This window comes from Apteryx mantelli, chromosome 3 (genome assembly GCF_036417845.1).
Source record: "Apteryx mantelli isolate bAptMan1 chromosome 3, bAptMan1.hap1, whole genome shotgun sequence".
NCBI classification, from domain to species: Eukaryota; Metazoa; Chordata; class Aves; order Apterygiformes; family Apterygidae; genus Apteryx; species Apteryx mantelli.
Window position 1 is genome coordinate 9186215 of NC_089980.1, and position 15658 is coordinate 9201872.

At 45.3% G+C, this 15658-nt stretch overlaps 1 protein-coding gene across 4 annotated transcripts; it reads left to right on the forward strand.

Moving 5' to 3' along the window:
* Window positions 1-873: 873 nt before the first annotated feature.
* ENTPD6 (ectonucleoside triphosphate diphosphohydrolase 6) lies at window positions 874-15462 on the forward strand. 4 transcript variants are annotated; one of them, XR_010883639.1, is made up of 17 exons: window positions 874-931; window positions 1402-1492; window positions 2269-2439; window positions 2585-2925; window positions 4322-4398; window positions 5220-5363; window positions 6285-6360; window positions 7634-7669; window positions 8845-8933; window positions 10271-10350; window positions 10989-11053; window positions 11406-11507; window positions 12014-12154; window positions 13058-13114; window positions 13742-13854; window positions 14095-14245; window positions 14358-15462. XR_010883639.1 is itself a non-coding variant. In XM_067292657.1 (16 exons), exons 4-16 carry the CDS (start codon window positions 2667-2669, stop codon window positions 14182-14184), a joined length of 1329 nt encoding a protein of 442 aa, XP_067148758.1. In that variant the 5' UTR covers window positions 874-931; window positions 1402-1492; window positions 2269-2439; window positions 2585-2666; the 3' UTR covers window positions 14185-15462. The 4 variants fall into 4 exon arrangements, 3 of the variants coding, with proteins under 3 accessions (XP_067148758.1, XP_067148760.1, XP_067148759.1); XM_067292657.1 differs by having other exon boundaries at window positions 14095-15462; XM_067292659.1 differs by lacking the exon at window positions 2269-2439 and having other exon boundaries at window positions 14095-15462.
* The last annotated feature ends 196 nt before the right edge of the window (window positions 15463-15658 follow it).

Here is a 15658-nt window from a genome sequence, read left to right on the forward strand (position 1 = left end):
GTGTAAGCCACAAGAATAAATGCAAAACCTTTTAAAATATCCAATTCCCAAAACCCCAGATGATGCAAGGGTTTTTTTTGTTTTTCCTCCCAAGAAGAGACCAAGGACCAAGGACTGTTCTCCATGCATGTAAATGATGCTTTTCATGGGAGAAAGTGTATTACACTTTTTCGGCATCTCTACTACTACCTGCAGTGCAGTTAAAGTACTGAGGGCTGGGTTTATGCACGTGGTTATATATAAGGTGCTTCAAATATCAGCTATATTGTACCAGTCTGCTCCGCCCCGGGGCAATCGTCCCTGATCGAATGCTGCTCTCTGCCGGCCAGGCCTGCTGCTTCCAGGGCCTGCCTTTCTGCAATCCTCTTTTGCTTAGGATGGAAAAAAAAATTTTTAGATTGCTGAAGAAAACAGTCCTGATATCACAGAGGGAAAAAAAAAAACAAAAAACTTTTGTCTTGCAGAAAAGTATTTAACTCCCCAGAAGTATTTATGCTTTCTTGGAAGAGGCTTTTCACGGAGCACACTCCTCGTTTGAATGAACTCGCCCATGGGTGTATTTTTAAAAGCAAGGGATGAAACTCCTCCAGTTCTCGGGGCACGGGGCACCTCTTTTCAGGGCGGCCCCAAATGGCGGGATTCGGGCCGGGGCGGGTGCAGCAATAATCGTGAAACCGGGCGGTTTTCACCCGCCGGCGCCTCAGCCCGGGGCGAGGAGAACAAGCCGATGCCGGGGGGCAACTTCGCCGAGCCCCTTCCCGGAGGGAGCTCGGGTCGACGGGCCGGTTGGGCCGGGGGGGGGGAGGAGGGGCGGCGGGGGGGGGGGGAAGGAGGGGCGGGACGGGGCCCGGCCCTTGGCGCCTGCGCAGTGGGAGCGCGGCCGCCCGCCAGGCGGGAGGAGCCGCGTCGCCATGGCGGGGCCGGCGGTGGCGTGAGTGCGGGCCGGGGGGGAGGGGCGGGCCGCGCCGCGATGGAGGGGGTTCGGCCGGGGGTGGGGGGGAGTTCGGCCGGTCAACGGCCGTGTGTGCGGGTGCACCGCGGTGCCCTGCGGGGGCCTCGGCCGGCGGGAGCGGGCCTGCCCCGGCCTCTTGCCCGCACAGCCTGCTGCCGTCGTGCCGCCCCCTCCAGCCCCGTCCCCTTCCGCAACCTCGCGGTGAGGAAGCGTCCTCCATTTTTATTGCGTCTTGTCCGTGCCGGGCGATGCGCCGGGATCACCTTGAATCCAAATTCTGCCCTCTCTTGGCCTTCCCGCGCCTCCGGGGACTGGTATCGGCAAGAGATTTCACGTGTCGAAAAAACCCTTGCTTAAGTCAACGTTGACAATTTGATTGCTTCACCTTCCTCATTCCACTGTCAGAAAAAGGAATGAATGATCTAGCGCTATTCTCTCCTCCTCCTCAGTCCCTGCTGCCTGAGCCCCCTGGTTGTCTTCATGGGTGCTTGCAGATTTGTCGTGCGGTGCTTTGCTGTGGTTTCTTTCCTGGTGTTGAAGGTACGGGGCCTACTCTAATTCTCTGGGTCTTCCTTCTTTCCTTTTCCCCGCTGGTTTAAAATTAACCTGCTGCAACCTCCTGGGATCTCCAACACCATCTAGGAGCAGGCAAAGATAACCGCAGGTGGTTCGCAGGTTGCTTCCTCTGCTTCTTTGGCATGTCCTGGTGTGGGTTTCTTGGTCCCTTTTGAGTGCAGTGAAGAGGTTGCACAGAGAGGCTGTGGGATCTCCATCCTTAGCAGTTTTCAAGATGCAGCTGGATAAAGCCCTGAGCAAGCTGGTGGGTCTCCCCACCCTGCTGGAGCAGGAGGTTGGACTAGAGACCTCCTGAGGTCTCTTCCCACCTCGGGTTATCGTATTTAGTTTCTCTGAACTCTCCTTGCTCTGCTCCTTCTTAAGCATTGTTAGCAGTGGGGAAGAAAAAAAATGCAATTTCATGTCTTAAAACTAGCTGTAGCTCTCTCTGATGTGCTGAAAGCTGCTTCCTGAAGGAGGATGGATATGTTCCTCCTGAACCATTAGGAAGATGGTGTGCAATGGCATCAGCATCCAGCTATGGAGACGTTTCATCGGTAGGACAAGCAACATGGGAGAAAGGAATTTTGTAGCTAGGTCCAGATTTGGAAGGGATTCATAGGATAATCCTCATGTTTCGAATGCAGGAGTCTGCCTTGTCCTAGTGGAATACACTAAGCACCTGACTGCAAATTTCCCTGGATTAGTCAAGACAGATTTGAGCAATGAAAACGGTGGCCGATCTCTCTGTCTTATTCTAGATGCTGAGGGAGCTGCAGGCAGAAATCCGTTTCCTTGCAAGCTGTGGACTGTCGTTCGCTGTGTGTAAGGCTTTCTACCTGGCTCTTCGTCACAGTGGCTGAGCGCATACTGTGACTGTCGTGCCAAACTTTCTTATCACGGATCTAGCACGAATAGTAAATCAGCTAACAGTTAAGTATTTACCTAGTGCTCAAGTCAAGTTTGCTGCTGTTAAGTCCCTCATCAAACAACCAATGTGCTCTTGGATCCTTCTTTTCAGAATGCCTTCTGCAGGTTTAGGAAGTAAAACACATCTTTCTTTTCTGTCGGTTGTAGGAGTGATGTGGGAACCACCTGTTCTGTGTGAAAGAGAAGGAATGAACCATCTGATAAAGGGAAGAAACAAAACATCTGGTAAATGGAAGCCATGAAGATATCGAAGCGGTTCTTTGCTTTTGGGATTTTGGCATGCATAGCTATTTATGTTGCATATATAAAATGGCACTTGGACTCCAAACCAGTCTTAGGAGCAACAGAAGGAATTGCCGAAAGCAGGAGAGACAAATTGAACCATCAGGCGGTGACAGCAGATCTCTCAGTCTTTTATGGGATTATGTTTGATGCAGGAAGCACCGGAACTCGCATACATATTTTTAAATTTACACAGCATCCAAAAGGTATGGCATACTGATGCATGATAGACAGATTCTTCCATAAAGAATGGAGCAGATTATTGGTACCTCTTTCCTAGGAATTACTTGCACAAATGTGCTCCAACTCTTCCTAGAGAGCCATCAGGATATACATTATGGTTCAAGCATGTGGGTTTGGATGAAATCCATTATGAAAATATTCTACAGGGGGGAAAAGGCTGTAATGCCAGAAGGCTAACTAAATAGCAGCTGTAGCCTTAGAGCAGTGTCCTGAGGAAGAGCAGTTTACCATCGCGCTACTTGGTGGAAGAGAGGAGTAATTTTGAAGTGCCTTATTCCCTGAAGTTTTCACCACAAGGCCATTGGCTGTCCCCAGTTTCTGGCAGGGAGTTGCTTCTCCCTGTGTTTTCTGGTTCAGTGCAGCCTTGGCTTCAGTGGGACTTCAACATTTGATTAAAATTGCTCTGTGTTGCATTGGGACAGAAAGTATGGCTGAGATGTGAAACAGCAGTGGACAAAAAAGCTCTGGTTTTCCACTGAAGTTGCAAGCTTCACTTGTTTATGTGTTGTCAGCTCCTATTTGTGAAACTCTTAAAGATGAAAGAGCCCATGTGAATGCTGTTAAAAAGGAGATCCAGAGGCTGATTTTCAGGTTAGCAGTGTGGTGTGTGATGTTGTTGGCCTGTGGAAAGCATCTGACATTTGCAGGATAAGCCAAGCATAAGGCTTAGCATCGAAACGTGTTAAACAACAGTCCACACATGGATTTAATTCATTCTTCTTTTCATTTACTCCCAGATCTTGGATTCTTCCATGCCTGCTTCTCTTTAAACACAATTCCCATAATTCCAGAATATTGCAGGAAACTTTCTGGAGTATGGTTGGGTACAGGAGAAGGCTGTTGTCAAGCTTGTAGTATCTTGCCTGCAGGTTCATTTAGCTGTCTGTCCTTCAGGCTTCCAAAATACTTAGCCCTGGCTCTGTCTGCTGCCATTGAAAGTGGTGATAAAACTTCCGTGACTTTTGCTGCAGGCGAGTTCAGCCAAAATGGAGCCTGTTGGAAAGTTTGATCTATGTTACCCATGTAGTTTGGGAAACTGCACATGGTGGGTAAGAGGTTAAGGAGAATTTGCAACCATCTGGTGATTTGTCTGATGAACATATAAAATATATGCCTAGTGGGCACCAGCACCTGGAAAATAATCGTGATTTTGAAAAATGCTTTTGCAGGGTGCTATTTCCACAGCAAGGCCTGTATTTTAAAGGTAGGCTGGCCTTTGATAGTTCTTTAGGCAGAAGCTTCAGATGACTGCCATTAGCATGTAACGATGTAATTTGTATTTTTGTGTGTGTGTGTGTGTGTGTGTGAATGCAAAATGATTTGTACTGTTACTTATTTTGGAATACTGCTTTTGAACAGAGACTCCCAAGTTAACCCATGAGACGTTTAAAGCACTGAAGCCAGGTCTGTCTGCATATGCTGATGATGTTGAAAAGGTAATTTCATGTCTCTTACTGTAAAAATATGTGCCCCAAACTCTCCTGTTCTTGAAATGCCCTGCTAATCACACCTCGCTGTGGTATGGTTCACTGAACTGTCTCAGTGCAGGAAACTCCAAGAAGGTGTCTCCAAATAATACCAGCCCACAGAAAAAGTTGCTCAGAAGATCAAGAAACACAGCATATCTAGTTCTGCTAGGTGATTGCTAGGTGAGGCCATAAATTAAGCACAGTAGATGACTTTCCCGTCTCTGCCTTAAGATTTGCTATGCACTTAAGAATAGGACAAAAAGAAGAGCCATGCTGGACTGGAGCAGAGCCTTCTCCAAGAGCGACCAGAACTAGATTCTCAGGGAAAGAGTCTACAAAACAGGTCAAGTGTTAAGTGACTTCTCTCCTGTCTCCCTTACTTTCCGGCTGGCAGGGATCTGGGGCTTCCTAAGCCAAAGTTTGCACTCGGTTCATAGTGTTTTACTGTCTTTGAAGACTTTTTCTTCCATGGATTTGTCCCATAGCTTTTTGAGCCTTTGGTAGCCAAAACATTTAGTGGCAAAGAGTTCCATGGCACCATTTGAAAAAGTGGCTCTTTCTGTTTGTTTTTGACTTGTTTCTGAATAATCCCAGTTGTATCCGCCAGTCCTTATGCTGTGGGAGATAGTGACTCATCCTTCCCCATCAACCTTCTCTGGAGTCCTTGTGATGTTCAGTTGTCCGTGTTCCACGTTTGCAGTGAATCATACCTTTGATCACCCTTTCGCCCTTCTGAAGAACTTTTCAGAATTTCTAAGATGCCTTTTTTGTTCTTTCTCTGCTCACAGAGTGGCCAGGGAATAAAAGAGCTCCTGGAAGTAGCAAAGAATGAAGTTCCCATGGAGCTGTGGAAGTTCACTCCTCTGGTCCTAAAAGCAACGGCTGGCTTACGGTTGCTGCCAGGAGAGAAGGCTCAGAAGTTGCTGGATAAGGTACTGTTTTGTTTCTTTCACTTTGCTTTCCACAAATCTTATAGCAAAATTTGGCCCCCTGCGTGTAAGATACATACACTCCTGTATGTTAAGGTACATGAGTCATTGCTATCATTTAACCCTGCAAGTGATGCAGAGCCACTTGATCTCAGATGGGGTGAGAAATTGTATGAGTGCAAGCACAGAAGAATGGTGACAGCTCCAGATAAGCCTGGAGATGGCAGTAAACATTAGCCTCCCTCTGAAACACAAGTGTGATGAGACAGTCACATGCTTGTTCCTACTGTGAGTGTTTGGTGGTGGCTTTGACCAGGATCCAGCTATTCTTGGAAAAACTCTGCTACTTGTTTTGCCATGTTAGCAGCTTGATGCTGTGAGATTGCTCTGTTTCAGATTGATTGAAAATAATGTATGTTGTATTTACAGGCATGCAAAATATGTTTTTTTTAAGTAATTTAAAAAAGAAATAAAATATTATGTCCTAGACCTTAAAGCTGTGGGAGAAGTTCATTAGGTGTACACCAGTTGTAGTCTTTTTCCTCTGTTTTTCATTGTACTCTCAATGACTGTGGAAGGAAGAAATCTGATGTATTGACTCTGTAGCCTAATGAAAATGTTTTCAGTGTTGATCAGGGAAATTTTGAAATCAATGTCTGTCTTGTTCTTTGTTGCCTGCAAACTGTCCCACTCTTTTCCACACTGAATTTCAGTTGGAGCTGCTACAGGTTTCCTCAGCTGTTACTTTAGAAGAGCATGGAAACCTATGGTGTAGTGTAGAAGGCCTCTAACAGCCAACATGTTCACATGAAAAATGCTGTCCGCTGGGGCATTCCTGAAAGCCAAGGTGCCCAACTCCTGCTTCTCTCTTGCTTTCTTACTGAAAAAAGATTTCTCTGAGTGTACCTTTTATCTGAATTACAGGTGAAGGAGATTTTTCAGGCTTCCCCCTTCTTTGTGAGGGACAACTGTGTGTCCATAATGAATGGAACTGATGAAGGTAAGTCAACTTCTGGAGACCTTTTCTGAAATCCTGCATTCCTGCCACGCTGTGACAAATCCCACTGACTGTCGTGGGAGTCCACATGTGATCATTTTTTTGCTGCCTCAGGCAGTGCCTGCCAAAGAGATTTTGTGCTACATTTTCCAATGTGAAGTCCGGAACTCTAGCCTGATTTTTAAGGCAAGGAGTGCTTGGCAATTCCTGGGGGATCACTGGGAAACTGCTACACAATCAGCACTTCTGGAAAGGTTTCTGAATATCTACATGTTGGGATAGTCTTCAACACCTGGTTTTGCACACCATGTGCTTGACAATGCACTTCTGAGTTCTCTGGAAGTAATTGGTCGTAATGTTAGTTGTGACTGATGTAATGAGTATGAATGTGAACTGAACACAAAAAAAATGTTCTCTAGAGAAGAAAATGTATATTGAATTAAAATGTCATTCACAAAAATACTGAGGACAGAACCTAGAATCAGTCTTGCCTAAAAAGAATTTGAAGAAACGTCAAAATTCTAAGTAATTGAGTGTTGAAATGTGTTTTTAGTCTGCTTAGAAACCAAACTTCAAAATAGCTGCTGTTTTGGAGCTGTTTATGGGTTTATTTTTGCTGTTCAATGGAAAAAATACATCATAGTTTTTCTTTTTGTTTTGTTCTAAGTTCGTTAATAGTTCATTAAGTTTATGTGACAAGCTTTGGTTCAGCCAAGGATTGAACTGGAGCTTGTTCCCTGGCAGGCCTTGAGTTTTAACAAAATGGATAAATATTTTGATTTGTTAATATAAGGCACATTAATTCACCTTATTTATGGGGAAAAGGCTTATAAAACAAGAAAAGAACAGAAACAGTGCTGTTCACAAAAATGCTGGAAAGAAAACAGGAAAAATTAAATGAAAATGAAAAATGAAATGAAAATTCCTAATATTCAAAAGGAAAATCAAGTGCCTTGCAATGAACAAAAGTCCACCGGCCAGACACCCTTCAGAGACTTTGCATTAGTAGTAGTCCATTTGTGAAAGGGGGAGAAGGGAGCTTGTGACAGGCGGTCTCTGAGTCCTTTTCTGAATTTGGATGATAGGCTCTGATTTGCTGGTTATTTTATTTATATGGTCCAGTTAAACTGTTTGAAAAGCCTTAAAAATGCCTGCAGCCAAGCATATCCTAAAATAGGAAGACCTTTTAATATGGCTTGTCTTAGCTGATATTGTTGACAGATAAAATGAAATGACATGATCTAACAGTGCATCTTCTGATTCTTTTCCTTAATAGGTGTTTCAGCCTGGATCACAATAAATTTTTTAACAGGTATGGTTACATGAGTGTGTGCATAAAGGTATGCCTGATTCTGAGAGATTTATGCTGTTTTCTGCCCCAATATGGGATTTGCTCATCATTTGGAGTGGAATGGAAGAAAAAAGGGTCTGGGAAGGAAGCAATCTTTTCTTGGCCTGGTCCATTTAAGCCATTAGGATTTTGGCCATTTACTTTACAGGGTGAGGAATTCAATCCCTTTTCAGTCCCTTTTCCTAGCCATTTATGTAGTCTTTCTTTCAATTAATTCTCTGTATGTAGTCTGGAAGGTACCAGAGCACTTCATTCCTTTTTAGAGTCTGCCACTTGTTCCGGGTAAATTTTTAATGCAGATATTCTGGATCTGCTTGATAGGTGCACAGAGTGGAAGAAAGTGCTGTGGTACTTACAGATCTATGGCATAGAAACAGCACTAGTGTTTGCACTGGTGAGTTTAAAAAAAAGGTAGCTGAAGAGTAAAGAAAAAAAGTAAGCTGAAGCCTTCTCTGAAGAAAATAAGTAAACCAGTCTGCCATCCAAGCACTCTATTCATCACACAGATTGTGCTGAGCACTACACAAGTGCAGTAGAGCTTTTTATGATCACAGGAAGTATATCAGAAAGGTCAAAGATCTTTAAACCCCAGCTCTCATGAGGTATACAGAGGTACTTGGCATGTCAGTCTTGTCAGAAAGGTAATACTTGAAGGGTCTAACTGAGAAGAACTGGATTTAAATGAGAAGAGAGGTCTGGGCTGACAGAAGCAAGAATTCCAAAAGAGCTGAATCTCTTAGGCCAGCTCTTTTCAGTCACTCATCCCCAGACCCATAGGAATCTGCGAAGTATCACTAAAGGATCAGAAGAGGTGGCCAAGAAAACCACATTCCTCTGTGTTACAGAGCGGTTACCAGAGTAAAATTTGTGAAAGGACCCTTATATCCATTGAAAAATGTTTAGGAGTCCACTAATCAAAGCTGCTGTAATTGGGGCAGGAACAGTCACCACAGAAGTAAAAGAAACTCTGCCACTGGGAAGGCTTTCAGGTCACCCTGATTCTAATCTAGTACTGACAGGAAGCTGATGGATGGAGTTAGACTGTGGTCTTTGCACTTTTATGGTTTTATTCCTTTCTAGTTTCCTACTTCTTGCAGTGCCCACCTTGGTTTTCTCTGTTCTGTCCCACATTTCAGGCAGCTTAAATGAGCCACAGAAGAGAAGCGTAGGAATGCTGGATTTGGGCGGTGGATCAATACAGATCACCTTCCTTCCACGCACTGAGGTAATGTGAACGTGCTCACTGTAGTGAAACGCCAGTGCTAAATCAAAGTGCTGTGATTTATTTCCCTTGGAAGTGGACAAAAAGTTTGTCATTGTGACATGAAGCCACACTTCTGATGGAAGAGCCCAGGTCACTTGTCACATTTGCCTTGGTGCAGTCACAGAGGCATTCACAACTCTGCCAGTACTCCTGCTCCAGCTCTGTGGTTCAGTCCATGTGGTGCATCTGCCAGGGCTGCTTTACTTTGGGGGAAAGTACAGTGTCCTTCTGAGCATCTTAATTGTTGGCTCTCAGTTTGTGCTGTTTATAATGAAGACTTCAAAGGGAATGCTGTTAATGAATCCAAGTCCAACATTTGGTCTCTGCCATGTTTTAAGAACAGAGAATAAGATTTCTTCTCAGCTCTTGTTTCTGGCTTTCCTGTGTTCACTCAGTTGCAAGCAAACCTTTCTAAGGAGTGACTTTTTATGCAATAAAAACACATGCCAATGTTTGTCATTTCAGCTTCCAGATGCAGCATTTATAGGTGTTCTGTGAGCAGGAAATCCCTTCGGATACAGAGCTTCGGCAGTAAGGCCCTGGCCTGAGTAGAGATCCTGTTCGTAGTAAAGCTGCACAAAGGCAGAAGACAGGGACACAACCTTAATGTTCTGGCCTGGGCAGATCATTGTGCTCTACAGCAGAATGACAGGCGATGTGAAGAGTCCTGGATGTGGAAATTTTAGTTAGGCAAGAACAGCAGAATGGCCAGAGCTTCATTCCTGTGAGCACACCAGTGGTGGTGGTGCACTTGGGAAGAGGCTGCACAGTGCCTTAGGTTATTATCCTCTTGTTTCCCCAGACTGCAGGCTGGTTCTCACCCTGTGCCTTGGCAAGCGCAGTGCGGTGCTTTTCCTCTGGCTTGTAGAAGATCACAGCTGAGTTCACCAGAGTAGCAAGTTAATGCATGCCTGGATCTCTTATTGTTTTGCACACAGTTTTCCGTTGTAGAGATCATGTGACGAGGAAGTTCCTGTAGCCTTTTGACAAAAGCAGTTAAGAGCTGAAATAAGGATTCCTTTTTAATTAGTTTGGTGTGGATACAAGTAGAAATGTAACCAGTTTGGACTCCATCATGTGAAGTCACTATTTCAGCTCCTGTTTTTTTGGTCATGTCATATGTATCTGTGATCAAATCCAAACATTTGTGAATGCATCATTCCTCTCTGGACCATGCTGGGATTGTTTTAGGGATTTCCTAATGTTTTAGAGGATTTCCTAACATTTTGGAGGATTGTGTTGTTGCTGTTTGCTTTTGCTGGCAGAAACCTTGCACTGATGTCTTTTTCTTCTTCCAGGCAACTCTCCAGGCATCACCAGCTGACCATACAACTTTGTTTCAGATGTTCAACAACACCTATAAGCTGTATTCATACAGGTTAGTTTTGGGAGAGAGAGCATGCTGGAAACCAAAGCTTACTATGAAGCCAGTGAGATCCAGCTGTTTTGCTGAAGCGCGGTCCTTGCGAGCAAGTCCTTAGAACAAACAGAGAGACCTGAGCAAAATAACCATCTGCACAAGCTGAGTGTGGGGAGGTTGTGCAGAAAAACAGGCAGGCAGGCAGCCTGATGGCTAAGAAAGTAGAAGGCTCCAATGCTGCCTGTGTGCCAGTGTTTCAGGCAGAGGGAAGCAGTTTCTTCCCACCCAAGTTTGCTGTGGGGTACATTGGGACTCAAGAGGGGTCAACTCTGTGTGCTAGAGGCCTCACTGCCTTTGCGAGGACTAGGAAAAGGGTTCGGGGAGCACGCTCAGCATTCCTAGTCTTCAAGGGCCAGTTTATAATTGACAGCCTATTCCCTGTGTTTTGCTCAAAGAGAGATTATTCTGCTGGCGTATTTTGCCAGAGATGGGCTAATATGACAGTGAGTTGTCACACTTGTTCCTCTTACGTGTGTTAGCTGCCAGCTCAAGCCATGTTGCTGGGATCATATAGAGGAGACAGGCATGTCCTGGCCTAGTTGTCAATGGAGTATCAGAGGGAGGATGTTGTTCATGGAGGCTTTTCTCCTTTGCAGTTACCTGGGACTCGGGCTGATGTCAGCAAGGCTCGCAATTTTAGGAGGAGTTGAGGGAAGACCCTGTAAGTGATGGGCACTCCTGCAGTCTTGTCTCTGAGCTCATGTGTTTTGGGTGCTGGCTGGGGAATAGGGTGTGTTGCCCTGTTGTGGAGCTCAAGCTGCCGGCGTGGTATGTGGACTCCTGTCACCGAAGCCGGGCACGTTTGAGACGGATGCAGAAAGTGACACTGCTAGATTCCAGGAGGCAAGGATTCTTGCCAGCCTTGGCAGGGCTTGGGACATTTGAGCCCGGATTGGGGCTTGGAGGCACATTGCTGAGGATGTGGGAAAGTGTGGAGGAGGGCTGGGGAGGGGAGGGATCTAAAACTGACTTCTAGTTCTTTTTCCTAATGCTGCTTCCTCTTACTTCTGTAGTAGGGGAAGGTGAGGAGCTGATCAGCCCTTGTTTGTCACCTGGTTTCAAATCTGAGTGGGAACATGCTGAGATAGTGTACAAAATTAAAGGACAGAAGGCAGGTATAGTGCCTTATCACCTCTCTCCTCCTTACGTGGCCAGCATGCTTATTGCAGAGTAAATGCACTCTCAGGCTCTTGGAAAGATACTAGATTCTCTGTGCGAGTGTCATTTCTGTATGACTCTCTTCTCCTGAGGCTTGTCCTGTTAAAGAGATTGTGCAGTTTTTTCTGCTCTGTGTCCTGGCATGTCTGTTCAGTCCATAAAGCTGTTAGCAGTAATACAGCAGGAGTTGAGCGCTCCCTGAACAGGTCTTTTAAAATCCTCCTGTCTCAAACGGTGCCGTCCATCCCTGATGTGTCCGTACTTATCCCCAGTCTGAGGTTGGTGAATGTTGCCACTGGAAAGAGATGCAGACCTGTTACTTCAGATCTCTGTGAAGAGCCCGTAAGAATTCAGGGAGTGCTGGTGTGCAAAAGGGAGTGCGTCTCCTTGCAGAGTCTGAAGAAATTGTGTGTATGTTTAACTGCCTGCCTATAACCTGCTGGGTTTCATTGCCTTCTTTTAGGTGAACCTCTGTATGAGTCTTGTTCTAACAAAGTGGCAAAGATGCTCTACAAAAAAGTGCATAAAACAGAGGAAGTGAAAAATTTGGATTTTTATGCTTTCTCCTATTACTATGACTGTGCAGCAGAGGTTGGTCTCATAGGTATGTTTGCTCCTGTTTTCATTTCATTTTAGATGGCAAGTAATGGAAGAAATGATAGCACTGACATATATCACAGTACTTTGCTAAGCTGTTGAGGAACTGAGTCCTTTGTTATACCAGTGTAGTAGTAGCATTGGTCTCATCTGGATATCGAATGCTATTAAATTCCTTTAGAGAAGGAACTGGGGGTTGTGAAATAGGATTTGCAATTTCTTTTAATGTTTTTTTTTTTTAAATAAACTGGCTGCATTTCAGAAATCACTGGTGTCTGTTTAACACTACCATCCAAAATAGAAAAAAGACCCCATAGAGATGAACAGATCTCCCCTTGGGTGATAAAACACATCAAACCTGCACTCGTGGGTTGTGTATTTTTCTTCACTGGCTTTTTAAATGGAATAAAGATTTTCAGATACTTCCACATGTATTTAAGATGCATCCCATCTCTTTTCCAGTGGTATACTGGTCTGTCAGGTTCAGTGGTAGAAAGCAGGTGATAGGATAAGTTACTATGGGTAAACTTACCCCTCCTCAGTCACTTTGTTTTCCAAACAATTTCAGATTTAATATCTTGCAGAGCACCACTGTCTTGTCAGATCTGTTCAAAAGTGATTACTATGTTCAGGCATCACAGGACAGCACAGACATGGTGACAAGGCAAGAGAGTTTGTAAACTTTGTTTTTAGGAAACTAGAGAAATTCTGCTTAAAATGAGGCTTTTCAATGCATATTAGAGCTCTGAAATCAAGGTTCATGTACCTTAAAGCAAGTGTGAGTTCTGTCAATGATTTCAGTGGCTCAAGGCTTGATTTCCAGTGTTTTTACAACCTGCATCTACAATTGCTTTTATACACAAGCCATAAAACAGATCCTGATTTTTTTTTTTTTTTTTTTTGTATTTAGATAAAGAAAAGGGAGGAAGCCTAACTGTCAGTGACTTTGAAATTGCAGCTAAATATGGTGAGTAAAGAATAAAATCAAACAGGACTGGTAGTTATGTGTGAATTCATATCCAGGTGGCAAATGTGTGACATGCTAAGAAGCTGGATTTTTTTGTTTTGTTTTAAGTAAATACTGAGCACCCATCTTCTGGAGGTCACCTGTCTCCATTCTGGTGAGAAGAGCTGCTCTTGCACAACTAACTGCTCAGCGTTCGAGCTCTATCAGGACAGGGCTGAGATTTTTTGCAATTCTTGTTTTTCCAAGCTTCTGACATCCTTTTTTTTTTTCACAGAAGGAGTTGTGGGCACACCTGAAATTCCTTAGATTTTAAAGGTTCAAAGTAGGTAGAGAAAAAGTTGCAGGCCCTTTCGGTCTTTCCCTGAGCAGTAAAAGGAACGCAGCTGTCTTAAGGGAGAGACAGAATACCTTGGTCTTTCACTGTGCCAGAGCTTTACTGCTTCTGCTAACACATCTATGTCATTTTAACCCCTCAAGGAAGACAAAATGGAGGTTAAATAGGTTCCATTGCTGTGGAACCCAACTGATGAGAGGTGTTTTAACAGCTTGAGGTTTTTCAGAGCTGAGCTGATGCTAGGCTTGAGCCCACAGTATGCACTCAGATAACTCTATTTTCATTCTCCTCAGTATGTAAGACCATGGAAATCAGCCCAGGAAGCAGCCCTTTTCTCTGCATGGACCTCACGTACATCACCTGGCTCCTGCAAGAACTAGGCTTTGTGAAGAGCCAAGTCTTCAAGGTGATGTACAAAACAGATCGCTTGAGAGAGCAGGGAGAAGGATGCCAGGGTGGCTTTAGCCACTCAGTCCCTAATTTCCCTTGCTGCTTACAGCACATGCCCTGTGATTAGGGGTAGGGGGGGACACCCCACCATGGTGATAAGCAGTGCAATAACCTTCAGCACAATATTCACCTTGCATGTGTCTCCTTCCCCCAGAGAATTGTGTTTTAACTTCCGTTTTTGTTCCCCCCCCCCCAGCTTGCCCGGAAAATTGACAACGTTGAAACGAGCTGGGCTCTGGGAGCCACTTTTCATTACATCAACTCACTCGACAGACTGCAGTATTAAAGCTCCTTGAAGGTGGCTTTTGAGAATCTCAGCTTTTGGAAGCCCAACACAGGAGGATCTGGTAAAGGGCCTGCTTTTGGCTTTCTGAGTTCTTTGGGAGGTTATCATAAGCTAGGACTCTTTCCTTCCCTCCCCCCCAACAAGTCCCCTTCATCACTAGCTCTTTTTTACAGTGCAGAGTGCGGTATCTAAGGAATAAGCCTTGATCGTACAGCATCTGCAGTCAACTTGATGTAAACCCAATTCATCTTTGAAGGAAAACTAGGACTCTCTGCAGGACATCTATGATCTCTATGAGAAAAAATGCATCTTTGTGGAACATGCCTGTAATACTTGCTTGTGATGTGCTCAAGTCGGTGTACGAAATGGTCACTCCAGAGAGAACTCTTCACCGTCCTGATTTCATTTCAGGGTGTTTCTTTTCTTTTTGTCAGCAGTTTTCAGTGGTGATTATTTTTATTTTACTACTTAGATTGTTTGACGATGAACTTAGGTGTGCGTGTGAAAACAGTGCGTTGGCACAGATGTGTGGCTGAAACACAGCGTGGAAGTCTCAGCTCTGCTTTTCACTTGCCGAACTAGCAACGCTCAGGAGCACCCTGGAAACTGCGGGTACATGCTTACAGACATGAATTGGAGCCGATCGGCCGTGGAGCATAAAAGCACTTGAGGCTCTGGCTATTTGGGTATAGATGGTGGAAGACAACATCAGCTTTGCTGGATCTCGAAGAGACAAAAAGCCTGGGAGTTTGGTACGGGGCTAAGCATGGGTTTGGCAGTGCTGGATCAGTGTAAGATCCCTGAACAAGATGCAGCCACCAAAATAAACTCTAAGCGCAACTTATTGGCCCTCACAGATGTTTGTGCCTTGGCAAGGTTTATGCAGGGCCTGGGACGAATGTGTTGACATGGTGTTTTAGGTGCCACCTCCTGCAGAAGCGCCTCACTTGGATAAATGAATGTATTTGTTGCTGCGGGGAGCTGCGGCAGGGCAGCTGCAAGGCACCACACGGACCTCCGGCATGCCGGCTGGGAGCAGTCTCAGGCATGCTAGGCTAATCGTAATCTACCTGTGGGATTGCGTGGTATTTATGTGGGTATTTAGAGTAGATCCGAGTGGTCTTTTGGGGGTGTAAAGGAGCCCAGCATTCAGGGGTGTCAGCGCCCTGACTCAGGAGCAAGACGTGGTGTGCAGCTGCGAGCACGCAGGGGACACCCGAACCCCTGACGCTAAAACCCTCCTTGTTTCACTGACAATAAAACCCTGCCGAAAAATGAGGATGGGGCTGTGGTGTCGTGACTTTAAGCCCCGTAGAGCCCGCCAGGGTCCCCTGGTGCCATCTTGACCCCTTCAGGCCATCCCCACCCCTCCACACCAGCACCGTCCCGGTCCACCCCGGCACCGTCCCGGCTTCTCCGTACCGTCCCGGCACCGTGCCAGCCTCCCGCCCCCGCCAGGCCTCCGCCGGGGGGC